The sequence below is a fragment of the Ovis canadensis genome, chromosome 4 (assembly GCF_042477335.2).
Source record: "Ovis canadensis isolate MfBH-ARS-UI-01 breed Bighorn chromosome 4, ARS-UI_OviCan_v2, whole genome shotgun sequence".
NCBI classification, from domain to species: domain Eukaryota; kingdom Metazoa; phylum Chordata; class Mammalia; order Artiodactyla; family Bovidae; genus Ovis; species Ovis canadensis.
This window is the reverse complement of record NC_091248.1, coordinates 121,463,195-121,480,759: the sequence shown is the minus strand read 5'-3', so window position 1 is coordinate 121,480,759 and position 17,565 is coordinate 121,463,195. Positions and strand designations below refer to the sequence as shown.

General features: G+C 42.0%; 1 protein-coding gene across 1 annotated transcript; it reads right to left on the bottom strand.

Annotated features, from left to right (window-relative positions):
* Positions 1–10,796: 10,796 nt before the first annotated feature.
* Positions 10,797–11,732, bottom strand: LOC138439833 (taste receptor type 2 member 41-like). Its single transcript, XM_069588907.1, has one exon. The coding sequence runs from the start codon at positions 11,730–11,732 to the stop codon at positions 10,797–10,799; it is 936 nt and encodes a 311-aa protein (XP_069445008.1).
* Between the last annotated feature and the right edge of the window lie 5,833 nt (positions 11,733–17,565).

Here is a 17,565-nt window from a genome sequence, read left to right as displayed (position 1 = left end):
TTTTGTCAAGCTCCACTGTGTTCAGTACACCATGCCAGGTGCTGTAGGAGACACACCCAATCTAATATGAAGTCCTTCCCCATAACCTGGGGATTATATGAAAAGATAAAAGGTAAATACCAAAAAGAAATTGCAACATAATTCAGTAATGGCAAAGTACAGTTAGGCAATATTTGGTTAGCTGCCAAATATGAGATAGACATTAAAGCCCATGGAATTCACAAAATTCTCTTATGAAGGAAAAAAAAACCTAGGTGGTTTGCAAAAGAATTGATGGGGAAGGAAAAATTAAAATGGCCACAGAAAATGGTAGAACTTGGACAGATGAGAGAGTAGAGAGAGAGTTCATTCTTGGCTCACAGGGAAATGATGCAAGCCAGGTGAGGAGATAGAAAACACTAAGGTCTGTCTGGGAAAGAGTGAACAAACCAGTTTGGATAGAGCAAAGATTTCATTTTGAGGAGTCAGTGAAGAGGAGGTAAGGCTGGAAAGTGGGGGTGGTGTGCATAGTAGGGCTTTAAAAACAAGGCCATGGAATTTGCATTAGAGGCAATAGCAAGAGAGCACAGTTTTTGAAGTAGGGAACAGCGCACCTAATATATAATATTCTAGAAATTATCCTCTTCTTCTCCACCAGGCATGTTAGACAAATTGAGACAAACTATTTTCTTCTTTTAGTCCAGCAAACTCTCTATTTCATGCTTCACTGGTGGGAGTAAGTGAATCAACTGTTTATAATTCAACTTCCTTTATTTAGGGAAGACTATAAGATAAGGTTGAAAGACCAAGAATTGGAAAGCTAGGGGACACAGACCAAAATTTATTTACAATGAAGAGAAATGTTAGAAATAAAAATGAGTGATCAGGTCTTGAAGTTGATAATTGAACAGAGGTTATAATGACAGATGAAGCACCTTCTATTTTCCTTTTTTTAATGCAGAAGATAACCATGCCATCTGAGTAACAGCTGAAGATCAAGCAAAAATAAATAGAGCTTACTTGGTGTTTTCTTTAAGTGTCAGCTCTGATGACAACCCTGTTTTTCTGGCTTGGGTTTAGACAACAACCCCCTGGTTAAGTAGGTCCTGCCCCAGTTTGGGGAGATTTGGAGTTTGTTTTTCTAATGTCAGTTCACAAAATGAGTCTGACTCTCACCAAGGCACTAGCCCAGGAAAGCTGTCAATTTCTTTTTTCATGGAGAATAAATCAGCGCATGAACCCCAGGAAAACAAAATTCAGGGTCCAAAATGGAAGCCAGATTAAGAGAGTATTTCTGGATTCCCTTAGAGACAAGGGAGATGATAGCAAACCAGTGTGACAACATAACATCTGTCTGAACCCACCTGGAAATTTCCAAGACAGAGGGTCCCCTGATTTCAGGACCTCCTGCTCCTTGGACACAAACCCAGTTTCTTCTACTCAGAACAAAATCTCCTCCATAGCATTCTCCGCTTTACACACTCAAGACCAGGAACACCACTAGAGAGCAGGGCTTCTTAGTCTGGAACTGACAGGTTTGGGGTCTATGAGCCCCCAGAAATGTGTGCTAAAGTGGGGTCTTATCACAGTTTTATCATTTCTTGAGTAAGTCCTGCTGGTGCGTGCCTCTTCCCACCCCACCCGCCCAAGTCCTCCTGCTACACACTCACAGGACACCAGGGTTTTCCCTCCTCACGCTTGTCCCAATTTGTAATGACATGCTCACCTGAATGACTAGACACTATTCCCAACTCCCCACAGGACTGGAAATTCCATGGGGTAGAAGCTTAATCTGTGATACTCACTACTTTATCCCCAGCTCAGGGCGTTGTCTACAGGTAAGCACTCAAAAAATATTTGTTAACTGATACATTCTCAAAGAATCTGCGGCCACCACAAAAGGTTAACACATCCCAATTTATGTATTGAGTTTCAACATGTTTTTAAATTTTAGAAAATATGTTTTATAAAAGCTTTAGGAGTAAGCTGTGATATTTGCCACTGATTGATAAGATGAGGGTTTTAGATGAGCTTCCCTGACGTTACAGAATTGGACTTGTGTGCATGCTAAGTCACTTTAGTTGTGTCCAAGTCTTTGCAACCCCATGCACTGTAGTCCACCAGGCACCTCTGTCTGTGGGATTTTTAGGCAAGAATACTGGAGTGCATTTCCACTTCCTTCTCCAGAGGATCTTCCTGACCCAGGGATTGAACTCATGTCTCTTATGTCTCCTGCATTGGTAGGTGGTTCTTAACCACTAGTGCCACCTGGGAAGTCCATAGAATCCAACTTATCATTAAAAAAAAATTGCCCAAAAAGAGCATGTGATCAAGGGTCCACCAGTCAATCTGATTTCCCATTGATCTAATGTGATTTCTAACACTTCTATTTTTTAGTCTTTTCAATTTTCAATATATCAGCGTAACACAGCAACCTTACAAAATAAAATATAGAATCAAGTTTAAGGGTAATAGTTATTGTATAGTAACACTCAGTATTCCATTATAATTTCATCCTTTCTCCTTTATTCTTCCTTTGAAGAAAAAATAACTTCTAGTTCTATTCTTACTTCCTCAGTTCAGTTCAGTCGCTCAGTCGTGTCCGACTCTTTGCGACCCCATGAATCGCAGCACGCCAGGCCTCCCTGTCCATCACCAACTCCCAGAGTTCACTCAAACTCACGTCCATTGAGTCAGTGATGCCATCCAGCCATCTCATCCTCTGTCGTCCCCTTCTCCTCCTGCCCCCAATCCCTCCCAGCATCAGAGTCTTTTCCAATGAGTCAACTCTTCACATGAGGTGGCCAAAGCACTGGAGTTTCAGCTATAGCATCATTCCTTCCAAAGAAATCCCAGGGCTGATCTCCTTCAGAATGGACTGGCTGGATCTCCTTGCAGTCCAAGGGACTCTCAAGAGTCTTCTCCAACACCACAGTTCAAAAGCATCAATTCTTCAGCCCTCAGCCTTCTTCACAGTCCAACTCTCACATCCATACATGACCACAGGAAAAACCATAGCCTCGACTAGACTTACTTCCTTAGCTGATGTCAAAATGCTACTTAAGTAAATTATTCTCTTAGTCACACCCTCTAGTGAACTTGCAGTGGCCTTCTTCAGCATCAGACTTCCTTCTCAGTGATTTCTTATCCACCACAAGTGGCTTTTCTTTATCTCAGTCACACTTGGCATATTTGCACTGCTTGGCAACTCAAAAAATTGAAAAAAAAAAGAGTCAGAGAAAGAGAAAGAAAGCCTGGTCTTTCCTGCTGGCTAGAAAACTCCTTGCCACTTCCTGTTTCCTCTACTATTTTCATACTGATGAAGATACAAAAAATAATTTTTAAAAATAACATTAACTATGCATTATTATAATACTACTAACAAATTATGATGAATACTGTTAACATGTCATACACATATATTACACATTAAATCTTCGCAATTATTCTAAAATTAGATTTTATTGCTCAGTCACTAAGTCATGTCCAATTCTTTGCAACCATTGCCAACTCCTGGAGTTCGCTCAAACTCATGTCCATTGAGTCGGTGATGCCATCCAACCATCTCATCCTCTGTCGTCCCCTTTTCCTCCTGCCCTCAATCTTTCCCAGTATCAGGGTCTTTTCAAATGAGTCAGCTCTTCTCATGAGGTGGCCAAAGTATTGGAGTTTCACCTTCAACATCAGTCCTTCCAATGAACACCCAGGACTGATCTCCTTTAGGATGGACTGGTTGGATCTCCTTGCAGTCCAAGGGACTCTCAAGAGTCTTCTCCAACACCACAGTTCAAAAGCATCAGTTCTCTGGCGCTCAGCTTTCTTAAGTCTCACATCCATACATGACTACTGGAAAAACCATAGCATTGACTAGTCAGACCTTTGTTGACAAAGTAATGTCTCTGCTTTTGAATATGCTATCTAGGTTGGTCAAAACCTTCCTTCCAAGGAGTAAGCGTCTTTCAATTTCATGGCTGCAGTCACCATCTGCAGTGATGTTGGAGCCCAGAAAAAAAAAGTCTGACACTGTTTCCACTGTTTCCCCATCTATTTCCCATGAAGTGATGGGACCAGATGCCATGATCTTTGTTTTCTGAATGTTGAGTTTTAAGCCAACTTTTTCACTCTCCTCTTTCACTTTCATCAAGAGGCTCTTTAGTTCTTCTTCACTTTCTGCCATAAGGGTGGTGTCCTCTGAATATCTGAGGTTATTGATACTTCTCCTGGCAATCTTGGTTCCAGCTTGTGCTTCCTCCAGCCCAGCGTTTCTCATTGATGTACTCTACTACATATAATTTAAATATGCAGGGTGGCAATATACAACCTTGACGTACTCCTTTTCCTATTTGGAACCAGTCTGTTGTTCCATGTCCAGTTCTAACTGTTGCTTCCTGACCTGCATATAGGTTTCTCAAGAGGCAAGTCAGGTGGTCTGGTATTCCCATCTCTTTCAGAGTTTTCCACAGTTTCTTGTGATCCACACAGTCAAAGGCTTTGGCATAGTCAATAAAGCAGAAATAGATGTTTTCTGGAACTCTCTTGCTTTTTCCATGATCCAGTGGATCTTGGCAATTTGATCTCTGGTTCCTCTGCCTTTTCTAAAACCAGCTTGAACATCCGGGAGTTCACGGTTCACGTATTGCTGAAGCCTGGCTTGGAGAATTTTGAGCATTACTTTACTAGCATGTAAGATGAGTAAATTGTGCAGTAGTTTGAGCATTCTTTGGCATTGCCTTTCTGAATGCAGGGTAAAAAAATTAGTGGAAACTGTTAACAGTTTTGATATTGTACTATAGCTGCATAAGATGTTATCACTGGAGAAAGCTAGCTGAATAGTACCTAGGATTCTACTCTTTTTGTAACTTTCTGTGAGTCTACTATTATTTCAAAATAAAGATGCTTTTAAAAATTAACATTAGAATCAAGAATAAAGTAAGATAAAAACATTGAGGGTGGGGGAATGTTTTGCCATTCACATCAAATAATTGAGCTAATTTTGCTGAAATGTAAAGAGTTCTTACAAACAAATAAGAAAAAAGCCAGGACTTCCCTGGTGGTCCAGTGGTTAACAGTCCACCTATAGTGCAGGGGACATGAGTTCAATCCCTGGTCTGGGAAGATTCCACATGCCATGGGGCTACTAAACCCATGCAACTCCTGAAGCCTGCCTTGCCCTAGAACCTGTGCTAAGCAACAAGAGAAGCCGTTCTGATGAGAAGACCACACACAGCAATGAAATCCAGTCCAGCCAAAAAGAAAAAAGAAGAAAAAAGCCAAAATCCAAATTCAAAATTAAACAAAGATATAGGCTTTTCACAGAGAATAAAAACAAATGGCTCTACACATATAAAATAATGATAAACCTTACTCAAAATAAGTTTTGCAAATTACAACTACACTAATATGCCACCTTTCACTGGCCAAAAAAAATGAAAAGTGTAAAAATAAGCACACTCATAAATTGCTAGTGAGGAAGAAAATTGATCAAAATCTATAGAGGGCAACACATCAAAATTAGAAATGCACACACCATTTGACCCAGTAACTCCATTTCATGGACTTTATCCTATAGTTAATTTGTACAGGTACCAGAGACATATGTACAAGAGTTGGCCAACATTGCACCGTTGCTATCAATATTCTAATAGCAGAAGACAGGAAGCAACTTTAACTGACCACAAGCAGGTGACATTTTTTAAAACTGTGGTACATCTAAAAAAGTGAGGAAATGTATGTGTGTGCATTTGTGTAGATCTCCAAGATTCATGTATTGTTAAACAGAAGCAGTGAGGTATAGAGAAGCGTGAATCATGTACAGCCATTTGTGTAAAGGCCACAGATGATAGGTAATAACTCAGCTGGCTAGTTGGTTGCAAAGAGTTGGACATGACTGAGCGACTAAGCATAGCACCTGGAATACAGTAGTTTGTAAGTAAATTAGTTGAAAGGTTTGTTAGATATTCGTGGCTTTCTGTCATAGAATAAAATATCTTTAGAAGGACAGACTTGAAACTGTTCAGAATATCTCAGAAGGGGAAAGTAGGAGAGAGATTTTTAAATATATACTCTTTAGTACTTTTTGAATTTTCAACAATGTAAACATATTACTTATTAAAAAATAGTTAAAGCTAAAGTGTAGAATAATTGCCCAAAGATTTTAGTTCATGAGTGTACATCCACTCAGCAGCATATACCCTGATCAGTAAGGAAATTATTTTTACTCTCAGAGGAAATTAAAATTTCTGTTTATCAGGAATCCAGTTGCAGGTTCAGTGCAGTTCAGTTCAGTCGCTCAGTCATGTCCGACTCCTTGCGACCCCATGAATCGCAGCACGTCAGGCCTCCCTGTCCACCACCATCTCCCGGAGTTCACTCAGACTCATGTCCATCGAGTCGGTGATGCCATCCAGCCATCTCATCCTCTGTCGTCCCCTTCTCCTCCTGCCCCCAATCCCTCCCAGCATCAGAGTCTTTTCCAATGAGTCAACTCTTCGCATGAGGTGGCCAAAGCACTGGAGTTTCAGCTTTAGCATCATTCCTTCCAAAGAAATCCCAGGGCTGATCTCCTTCAGAATGGACTGGTTGGATCTCCTTGCAGTCCAAGGGACTCTCAAGAGTCTTCTCCAACACCACAGTTCAAAAGCATCAATTCTTCAGCCCTCAGCCTTCTTCACAGTCCAACTCTCACATCCATACATGACCACAGGAAAAACCATAGCCTTGACTAGAAGGACCTTTGTTGGCAAAGTAATGTCTCTGCTTTTCAATATGCTATCTAGGTTGGTCATCACTTTTCTTCCAAGGAGTAAGCGTCTTTTAATTTCATGGCTGCAGTCACCATCTGCACTGATTCTTGAGCCCAAAAAAATAAAGTCTGACACTGTTTCTACTGTTTCCCCATCTATTTCCCATGAAGTGATGGGACCAGATGCCATGATCTTCATTTTCTGAATGTTGAGCTTTAAGCCAACTTTTTCACTCTCCTCTTTCACTTTCATCAAGAGGCTTTTAGGTCCTCTTCACTTTCTACCATAAGGGTGGTGTCATCTGCATATCTTAGGTTATTGATGTTTCTCCCAGCAATCTTGATTCCACCTTGTGCTTCTTCCAGCCCAGCGTGTCTCATGATGTACTCTGCATAGAAGTTAAATAAGCAGGGTCACAATATACAGCCTTGACGCACTCATTTTCCTATCTGGAACCAGTCTGTTGTTTCATGTCCAGTTCTAACTGTTGCTTCCTGACCTACATACAGATTTCTCAAGAGGCAGGTTAGGTGATCTGGTATTGCCATCTCTTTCAGAATTCTCCACAGTTTCTTGTGATCCACACAGTCAAAGGCTTTGGCATAGTCAGTAAAGCAGAAATAGATGTTTTTCTGGAACTCTCTTGCTTTTTCCATGATCCAGCGGATGTTGGCAATTTGATCTCTGGTTCCTCTGCCTTTTCTAAAAGCAGCTTGAACATCCGGGAGTTCACGGTTCACGTATTGCTGAAGCCTGGCTTGGAGAATTTTGAGCATTACTTTACTAGCATGTGAGATGAGTGCAATTGTGCGGTAGTTTGAGCATTCTTTGGCATTGCCTTTCTTTGGAATTGGAATGAAAACTGACCTTTCCCATTCCTGTGGCCACTGCTGAGTTTTCCAAACTTGCTGGCATATTGTGTGCAGCACTTTCACAGCATCATCTTGCAGGATTTGAAATAGCTCAACTGGAATTCCATCACCTCCACTAGCTTTGTTCGTAGTGATGCTTTCTAAGGCCCACTTGACTTAACATTCCAAGATGTCTGGCTCTAGATTAGTGATCACATCATCATGATTATCTGGGTCATGAAGATCTTTTTTGTACAGTTCTTCCATGTATTCTTGCCATCTCCTCTTAATATCTTCTGCTTCTGTTAGCTCCAGACCATTTCTGTCCTTTATCGAGCCCATCTTTGCATGAAATGTTCCTTTGGTATCTCTAATTTTCTTGAAGAGATCTCTAGTCTTTCCCTTTCTGTTGTTTTCCTCTATGTTTTTGCATTGATCGCTGAGGAAGGCTTTCTTATCTCTTCTTGCTGTTCTTTGGAACTCTGCATTCAGATGCTTATATCTTTCCTTTTCTCCTTTGCTTTTCGCTTCTCTTCTTTTCACAGCTATTTGTAAGGCCTCCCCAGACAGCCATTTTGCTTTTTTGCATTGCTGGAGCAGCCATGAAGAGATACCCCACGCCAAGGTAAGAGAAACCCAAGTAGGATGGTAGGTGTTGCAAGAGGGCATCAGAGGGCAGACACACTGAAACCATACTCACAGAAAACTAGTCAATCTAATCACACTAGGACTACAGCCTTGTCTAACTCAATGAAACCAAGCCATGCCTGCGGGGCAACCCAATACGGGCAGGTCATGGTGGAGAGGCCTGACAGAATGTGGTCCACTGGAGAAGGGAATGGCAAGCCACTTCAGTATTCTTGCCTTGAGAACCCCATGAACAGTATGAAAAGGCAAAATGATAGGATACCAAAAGAGGAACTCCCCAGGTCAGCAGGTGCCCAATATGCTACTGGAGATCAGTGAGAAATAACACCAGAAAGAATGAAGGGATGGAGCCAAAGCAAAAACAATACACAGTTGTGGATGTGACTGGTGATAGAAGCAAGATCCGATGCTGTAAAGAGCAATATTGCAAAGGAACGTGGAATGTCAGGTCCATGAATCAAGGCAAATTGGAAGTGGTCAAACAAGAGATGGCAAGAGTGAATGTCAACATTCTAGGAATCAGTGAACTAAAATGGACTGGAATGGGTGAATTTAACTCAGATGACCATTACATCTACTACTGCAGGCAGGAATCCCTCAGAAGAAATGGAGTAGCCATCATGGTCAACAAAAGAGTCTGAAATGCAGTACTTGGATGCAATCTCAAAAACGACAGAATGATCTCTGTTCGTCTCCAAGGCAAACCATTCAATATCACAGTTATCCAAGTCTATGCCCCAACCAGTAATGCTGAAGAAGCTGAAGTTGAATGGTTCTATGAAGAGCTACAAGATCTTTTAGAACTAACACCCAAAAAAAGATGTCCTTTTCATTATAGGGGACTGGAATGCAAATGTAGGAAGTCAAGGAACATCTGGAGTAACAGGCAAATTTGGCCTTGGTATGTGGAATGAAGCAGGGCAAAGACTAATAGAGTTTTGCCAAGAAAATGCACTGGTCATAGCAAACACCCTCTTCCAACAACACAAGAGAAGACTCTACACATGGACATCACCAGATGGTCAACACTGAAATCAGATTGATTATATTCTTTGCAGCCAAAGATGGAGAAGCTCTATACAGTCAACAAAAACAAGACCAGGAGCTGACTGTGGCTCAGATCATGAACTCCTTATTGCCAAATTCAGACTTAAATTGAAGAAAGAAGGGAAAACCGCTAGACCATTCAGGTATGACCTAAATCAAATCCCTTATGATTATACAGTGGAAGTGAGAAATAGATTTAAGGGCCTAGATCTGATAGATAGAGTGCCTGATGAACTATGGAATGAGGTTCATGACAGTGTACAGGAGACAGGGATCAAGACCATTCCCATGGAAAAGAAATGCAAAAAAAAGTTGCAGGTTAGTCTCTGAAATATGCACATTGATACTTTTACCAAAAACTTTTTATATTCTGCCTTAGAGGCACCTAACTCTAATTAAAATTTTTTCCAAAATTATTTCTTAAAACTTCTGTGTAGTAATTGAAACAAACTGTTTTAAACAAATAGTTAAACATAAGATTTAATGGGGTGATTCTTTAAAAAAAAAAAGAAGTTAAACAATTTTGAACACAAACTAAGTGAAATTCTTTATTTTTTTTTCAGAATAAAAAGTACATGTTTATTTAATTCATTTATTTAATTCACATGTGACTTTGAGACATTTGCTTTAGGAAAAAGTTTGAGATAATCTGAAAAAGAAGAAAAATCACAACATGTGATTCCAAAGGAAGAATAAACATGGGAAAAGTCTGACTGTCACTTAGAGAAAATCAAAACCAGAACAACAGAAATATTAAGGAGAAAATGTATTGTGAAGAAGCCTAGTAGTTTTAATAAAAATTAAAATCGAAGTGTCCAAGTTTGGTAAGAGAAAAAGAATCCCCATAGAAAGAAGGGTCTCGCAGCCCAGGCCACTGCCCACCACAATTACTGTCCTTTGGGGCTCACATAGTGACTATTATATTATCCTCAGGAAGGTCACTGCTTCCCCAGCCACATACTAGTTCAGTAACAGACACGATTTTTCTTAATTTCCCAGCAGACAACTGAGATAAGATGGTGCAGTTAGGGGGCTTCCCTAGTGGCTCAGCGGTAAAGAATCCACCTGCCAATGCAGGAGACACAGTTTTGACTCCTGGTCTGGGAGGATCCCACATGAGAAGCCCACGTGCCACAACTAGAGAAAAGCCGGTACAGCAACAGAGACCCAGCACAGCCAAAAACAAAGAAATAAATAAAATCACTTTTTTTAAAGAGAGTGCAGTTACGACTTTTTAACCAAAGACTTCCACGTAACAGAGGGGATACAAAGAGAGAGAATAACACAGAATTTTTATATTCTGACCTTCTGGATGATGCTGGCTCTCTGGGACCTGTGGGGCCACAGTTTAACAGTGTTCCAGGAAGAAATTATGCTCAAAGAGTTCCCAGATTTTACTCCCCTCCTCTCCTTCCCAAAGGAGAAAGCCCACAATATGATCCAACAGATATTGAGGACATTTTCATGTATTTGGTCTGCGGCTCTGTCATCCTCACTTGAGCCTCTTCTGATGGACTGGTTAAGGGGATCACACCACCTCGGCCATCCAGAAGCCCCTGGCCAACAAAATCAGCTGCCCAAATGCCCCTCGAAGCCTGAGGTTGCCAAGGATGAGGATAAAGGGATGGATGGAAGTGCACGAGTAGACTAAAATTTGCCATGGCCAGTACCAGTCACTGTCTGAGGAGCAGAACCCTGCAGCATCAATGATCAGGGACACGAAAGACAGAATATAAAGAACAAGGAAGGAGACTAGTGACTTCAGAGCTCTGGTGTGAGCCTGGCCACCGGGATCCTGCAGGCTGTGACCACTGCGCTGCATCCTCCACGCGTGTCTCCCCAGAGAGTGAATCAGCAGAGCAATCGAGGCCAGAGAAACAGAGCCAGGAACTGAAAGAGTGATCATTTTCAGGGGCAGGAAATAGCACATTTCCAGAATCCTGCTCCATTGATGATAGGTCATGTTCCTGAAAGGTTTTCTAGTGAAGGACCCTTTATACAAAGCATGGTTCCCTGAAAAAAAAAGCAGGGTGACAGTGAAGGAGGTGAGCAGAGAGCCCAGCAAAAGCCAGGGCACCCACCTGGGGAGCCTCCACTTTAGCCAGAGGAAGGCGGGGTGGGTAAAGTTAGCAATCTTCATGCAGAAGAGGACGCTGAGCCAGGAGCCAAACCAGGAAGTGACGGAGTTGAGGAAGACCCAGGGTAGACCGAAGAACTGCCGGGCGGGACCACTGCAGTAGTCGACCAGATGCAGGAAATAGTGGAAGTTATTCCCCATTCCAACCCACTGCAGGCAGAAGCGGGAGAGTCCCAAGCTAAAGAGGATCAGGTCAGAGGGGAGCAGCCTCCCACGTCGCACCCATTCTCTGCTCAGCACCAGCACAATGAAGCCATTGGCCAGGAGGCCCAGGATACACAGCAGGACAAAGAGCAGCATGAAGAGGACTGTGAATTCTGGGTGCATCTTGGCCCGTCCTCCGGTCACCACCCCAGGCCTTGGTCCCTGGCCTCCTGCCTCCTCCATCCACAGTCCCTGTTTCAGGGAATGTGAGAAGAGTCCCTCTTTTCTGGGGATGCGAGAAGAAAGCTCAGGCTCTGCATCTGAGCCAGAGCTCCCTTAGAAGGAGGATGCTCAGGCTTCAGAGGAAGGTGATCTCAGCTCAGCGAGGATGCAAATTTCCCCCCAGGCTCAGTTACCATCAGGCCCACTGACTGCCCCCCATTTGCCTTCTTTGGTTTTGCCTACACGTGGCCATGGTTAGTGTCATTGTGGAGGGTTGTTCAGGGTGTCTGTGACTGAGCTCTGAAGGAAGGAATTTTCATGCACTGACGTATGGGGAAGTCATTCTGGTTTATCCATGATTTGGCTTGAACCTTACACCAACTAGAACGGCCTGTTGTAGCGCCTGTCAGACACACACGGTATACCTACTTTAAGCATTTAAAAAAAAAAAAAGAGTGCATTTACCAGATTGTTTAGAATGTCCACTTTGAAGACAGGAATAAAGGCCTTGCCCCCTTCCTAGGATGCCAATGTTAGTTACTTGTTCAAAAATGAGGGTCCCTTCCCAGGAACCAAGGACATGCTGACTCACTGTGTGCGTGCTAATCTTCCTCTCCTGAAAGTTTGAAGGAATGTACCCCCGTCATATTTGATGTTTGTTCTTTGTTCTGATAAGATAAAAACTGTGGTTCAGGCATCTAAAATGGAGCTGGGTGGCCACCGTGGATGGGGTTTCAAACACGTTCTTGCTTTGCCAAGAACTTGAATTTTATGAACTATATCAAATTCAAAGGACACCAACAGTGGTTTCCAAAACAGTATCTGCTAACAACTGCCAACTGCAGTCTTAACCGTCTCAAGGTTTCCCCTTGCAACCATTTCAGAGCTCAACCTATTTTTGCTTAACAAGCACTATTACTTGCCAGTTCCGATCTTAATTCTTGACAAACAATTTATGTAACTTAGTGGATTTTGCCTATATACAAACTTCTCCCATATTTTAGTCCAGAGGAACACAATTCAAGTGCTTCTTGAATCTGTGTCTCCTGGGCTGTAGTCCTCAGTTTGGCTTGAATAAAATTCTTTTCAATTCCTATGATAGACTGTTTATTGATTCTGTTGACAACCTCATCCCTCTTATTCCACCTTTGGGCTCCAGAAACACATCTCTCCTCATCAGATCTTTGTAAAGACATTAAGTATATGGGAAACAATTCATATGGCCAAGACCCAGGAAAGTGGTGATGCCGGAGGGATATATCTCCAGTTGAGTTTTCCTGTTACAGATCTATTCTCACCTAGAGCAGTCATCCCCTTCAAGGTCAGATTCTTTGATCCACCCTTCTACCAAACCTCTTATTAAATCCTTCATGGACCCTGGAGTGTTAATGATTGATAATGGTTTAAGTGGAGTTTATGTTTCCAGTAAGAGAATTTCTTCCTTTGTTGTTGTGGAATTGAGGGTATCTGCTTCTTGCTGGGGGTCAGTTGAAGGCTGCCCTCAGATCCTGGTGGGCACCCTCAGTCTTTACCAAGTGAACTGTTTCAACATAACAGCTCAAGCCAGCAAAGAGAGTCCCTAAGAGAAGAGCTGGCTAGAAAGATGTGGGTTAACAACCATATCATAATCATGGAACAACATTCTATCACCTCTACCATATTCTATTAGATAGAAGGAACTTGCAGTCACCATGGACACTCATAGGAAGGGGGTTCCACAAAGGTGCACTTTCCAGGGATGAGGGTCCTGGGGGGCCAATTTGGAGTGTGTCCCCCACACTGAGATTCCTTAGCTTACTGGGCATATGTGAGTCCTGCCCTCCAGTACGAACGGTAAAGAGAGATGTTTGAGAGACCATGTTGAAAAGTAAAAATATATTATTGAGTAAAAATAGATTCGAATCGATCTACAGTCAAATGTTTTTGGTTGAATACTTCAAACTGGTCCTGCCTCCATGTTTGTTTAAAACTTCCTTAATGTTTGTGTTTCCTTTTGTAATATGACTTTTTCATGAAGGTGTCAACTAAAAAAGTTAGTCATACAAATAATGTGACCGTTGTTACCACCACAGGATGAATGAATAATTGTGTGAAAACAAAAACCCCATTGAAGTGGGATGAATGTGCATTTTTCCCACTCTTTGACCTATAGTTTTTACTCATTCATTCACTCAAAAATTACTTAGTGAGCACTTATATACACAGGGCACCTATTGTAGTCAGTAGGTAGATATAGCAGTGAGGCAAAGAGAAAGGATTCCTGCTTTTATGGAACCAAGGGAAGACAACTGACAATAAGCAAACAGCTGAACAAGATACTTTCACACTGTAGTCAGTGCTTTGAAGAAAAAACAAGAGTAAAATTGCTGAAGAACAGGCGGAGAAAAAAATGTTGCTCCTTTAAACCTATAGGCTGGGGAAGGCTTTCTCAGGGGATAATGTGAGGGATCAAACAAGCAGAGCCTTTGCCATAGGGAGCTGGCTGTACTCATAATACTATCACACCATAGTTTTACTCATTCTCTTCTACCACTTCTTCCAACTTTATTCAGCAAGGGAAACTTCTCCAGCCAGAAAGAAAGAACTCCAGCATGTCGTATGAATTTACTTTTCACTCTGTCAAACAGGTCGTCCCAAGATCGCTTCAAGTCACAAAGCAGCCGCAAGCCAGAAATTGGACATTTCAATGCAGTAGATCAAAACTAGATAACTATAGCTTCGACCCCTCTGAGATTGGCCGATGCAGATGGAGACTGGTAAAGGAGGAAGAAGGGTCTCTTTTGGACTAGAACCAAAGTAATCTGGCTTTGTGTTTCCCAGGCCTGGTGGAGGTTTAATGCTGACTCTCTCCCTCATAGGATTTTTCAGGACTCTGGAGGTTCCCTACTGAGCCCTCTCTCTGCAGTTCTGTGTGCTGGGGCAAAAAATCTCTATTTTGAGTAATCCCTCAGGACTCCTTCCTCAGTTTCGGGGAATTGACCACCAAGAGTTGCAGCAGGAGCTGCCACACTCCACTGGACAGCCCTGTTAGTCAGATCTCAGGACACCGTCACACACAAGCTCTCCTCTTGAGGCCCACAGCTGGCCATTAACCCTGCCCCCCAGGCCTAATGTAGCCATTATTCTCCTGACTCTGTCCCCAAAATCACCCAGCTTTTTTCTCATTCTCTTAGTCCTACAGGCAGAAGCAAGACCCTAGTCTGTTTCCCAACAGAAGAAATAACCCAGTAAGTTTTGTGTGTGGCCCCATGGAAGCTCCCAACCACCACCAGGTTTGAGGGGAGGAGGAGACATTCCTAGTCTTTCTTGGTAGAATGTGGAGTTGGACTCACAATGTAGGATTTTCTAAATATTTCTCACAAAATCTTCTCTCGTCTACTGTCTCAACTCTTTTATTTTATCAAAGAGTTTCAAGACTTATGAAAGGTTTATGTCCGTTTCCTTTGAACATCTGCATACTGTGAACTGGCAACTCAGTCTGAAATCTCCTTTCATTAAATCTTTGCACCTGGTAGAAATTTCAGCCTTTAACATGCTGTTATGTAAAGGATAAGATCAAGAAAGTCATGTGGGCAATGGTAAGAAATTTGGATATCATCCAAATGTAACTGAAACCATTAGAGGGTATTAAACAGAGGAGCAAGATAACTTATGTTTTCAAACATCTTCTGGACTATTATGTAAAGAATGGGGTTGAAAGAGACTAGAGTGGAAGAGAGCAGTAAGAGGCTACTGTCTTAAACTGAGTACAAGCAGAGGGCTTGTCCTTAAGTGGAAGCTTTGGACGTGGTAATTGGGCATAAGATACTAGTATATTTGCGAGGCAGATCTGATAGGATTTGTTTGATATAGAGATGAAAAAAAAATCAGGGGCAAATCCTAAACTTTTTATTTCAGCAACCAGGAGAATTTTATGTAGTCTTTTACGTAGAGAAGGAAATGCAACCCACCCCAGAATTCTTGGGAAATTCCATAGACAGAGGAAGCCTGCAGACTACAGTCCGTGGGGTTACAAAAGAGTCAGACACAACTTAGCAACTAAACAGCAACAACAACCAAGATGAGGAAGACTGAGAGAAGAAGTGAAAGAAGCTGTTTTGTTTATGTTACGTTTGAGATGCCTATTAGAGATCTGAGATGAGACGTGAAGAAGACAATTGAAATACAAGTCTGGATCTCAGTGAAGATTTATGGCTGGAATAACAAGTTTGGGAGTCATCACCACTTATGTGGTATTTAAAGCCATTAAACCAGATGAGATCATGTAGGTAAAGAATGTAGACAGAAATAGTTAAGGTGCTGAGAGTAAGCCTTGAACCTTTCAACTTTTAGAGGTTGAAAGCCAAAGGATCCAGCAGAGGAGGTTTGGCTGAAGCAAATATCAGGGAGGGATTCCATTCCCTGAGTTCATGCTCAGGGACAAGTGGAGGGCAAACAAACAAGTGTGGAGGGCCATGTGGAAATGATAAACATGCTAAAGAGATTCTAGTTGTCCAGGGTGATCTGCATCAAGGGGTTGTGTGCTATGCTCTCTGGGAAGATACCCTAAGGCAGACGCTGTTGGTATGTTCTAAGCTTGAGAGGCCCTCTGGTTGGGACCCACAGTTCATAAAGAATGTCAGTGCTGAGACTAGCATCTGCCCTGCACTTTACCTGCAGCCTCAGCAGAGAAGTCATATTTATCATTCGTCCATTCAACAAAATCCTTTTAGCGTGTAGCATGTACTGTCTGTCAGGTACTAGGACAAGCCTGGAGGTACAAAGATCCAGGTAGTCTTGAGAGGGAAAGACAAGTAGACATATAATGATGATTTAGCATAATAAATGATAAAATAATAACTAGTATTTACTCAGTGCTGCTTGCATCCTATGTGCTATGTAGGTGCTTTACAGAAATTAATTTTTTGAAACTCATTAAAACTTAGTGAGCTTCAAAAATGATGCTGGGACAACGAGGTTCCACATTGTTGTTGTTGTTTAGTCACCAAGTCTTGTCCAACGTTTTTGCGACCCTGTGGACTGTAGCCTGCCAGGCTCCTCCATCCACGGGATTTCCCAGGCAAGAAAGCTAAAGTGGGTTGCCATTTCCTTTTCTGGGGGATCTTCCTGACCCAGGGATAGAACCCACATCTCCTGCATTGGCAGGTGGATTTTTTTACCACTGAGCTAATGTAACATATGACATGATAAATATAAAGAACACTGCTACATTATATATGAAAGTCATTAAGAGAGTAACTTCTAAGAATTCTCATCACAAGGAAAACCTATTTTTTCCATTTAATTTTATATCTATATGAGATAATGGATGTTTACTAAACTTATTATAGTCATCATTTCATGACATATGTAAGTCAAATCATGTGATACACCTTTAGAGTGCTATATTCAATTATATTTAAATAAAACTGGAAAAAAAATGGATCAGGACTGAATAGTTATTGCCTCAAAGATAATATACTAACAATGGTATATGGCTAACAAGCACATGAAAAGATGCTCAAAATCACTAATCATTCAGTTCAGTTCAGTTCAGTTCAGTTGCTCAGTCATGTCCAACTCTTTGTGACCCCATGAATCGCAGCACACCAGGCCTCCTTGTCCATCACTAACTCTCGGAGTTCACTCAGACTCACATCCATCAAGTCAGTGATGCCATCCAGCCATCTCATCCTCTGTCGTCGCCTTCTCCTCCTGCCCCCAATCCCTCCCAGCATCAGAGTCTTTTCCAGCCATCTCATCCTCTGTCATCGCCTTCTCCTCCTGCCCCCAATCCCTCCCAGCATCAGAGTCT

Excerpts from the sequence above, each read along its gene's own strand:
- LOC138439833 (XM_069588907.1), bottom strand. The coding sequence starts at position 11,732 with ATGCACCCAGAATTCACAGTCCTCTTCATGCTGCTCTTTGTCCTGCTG.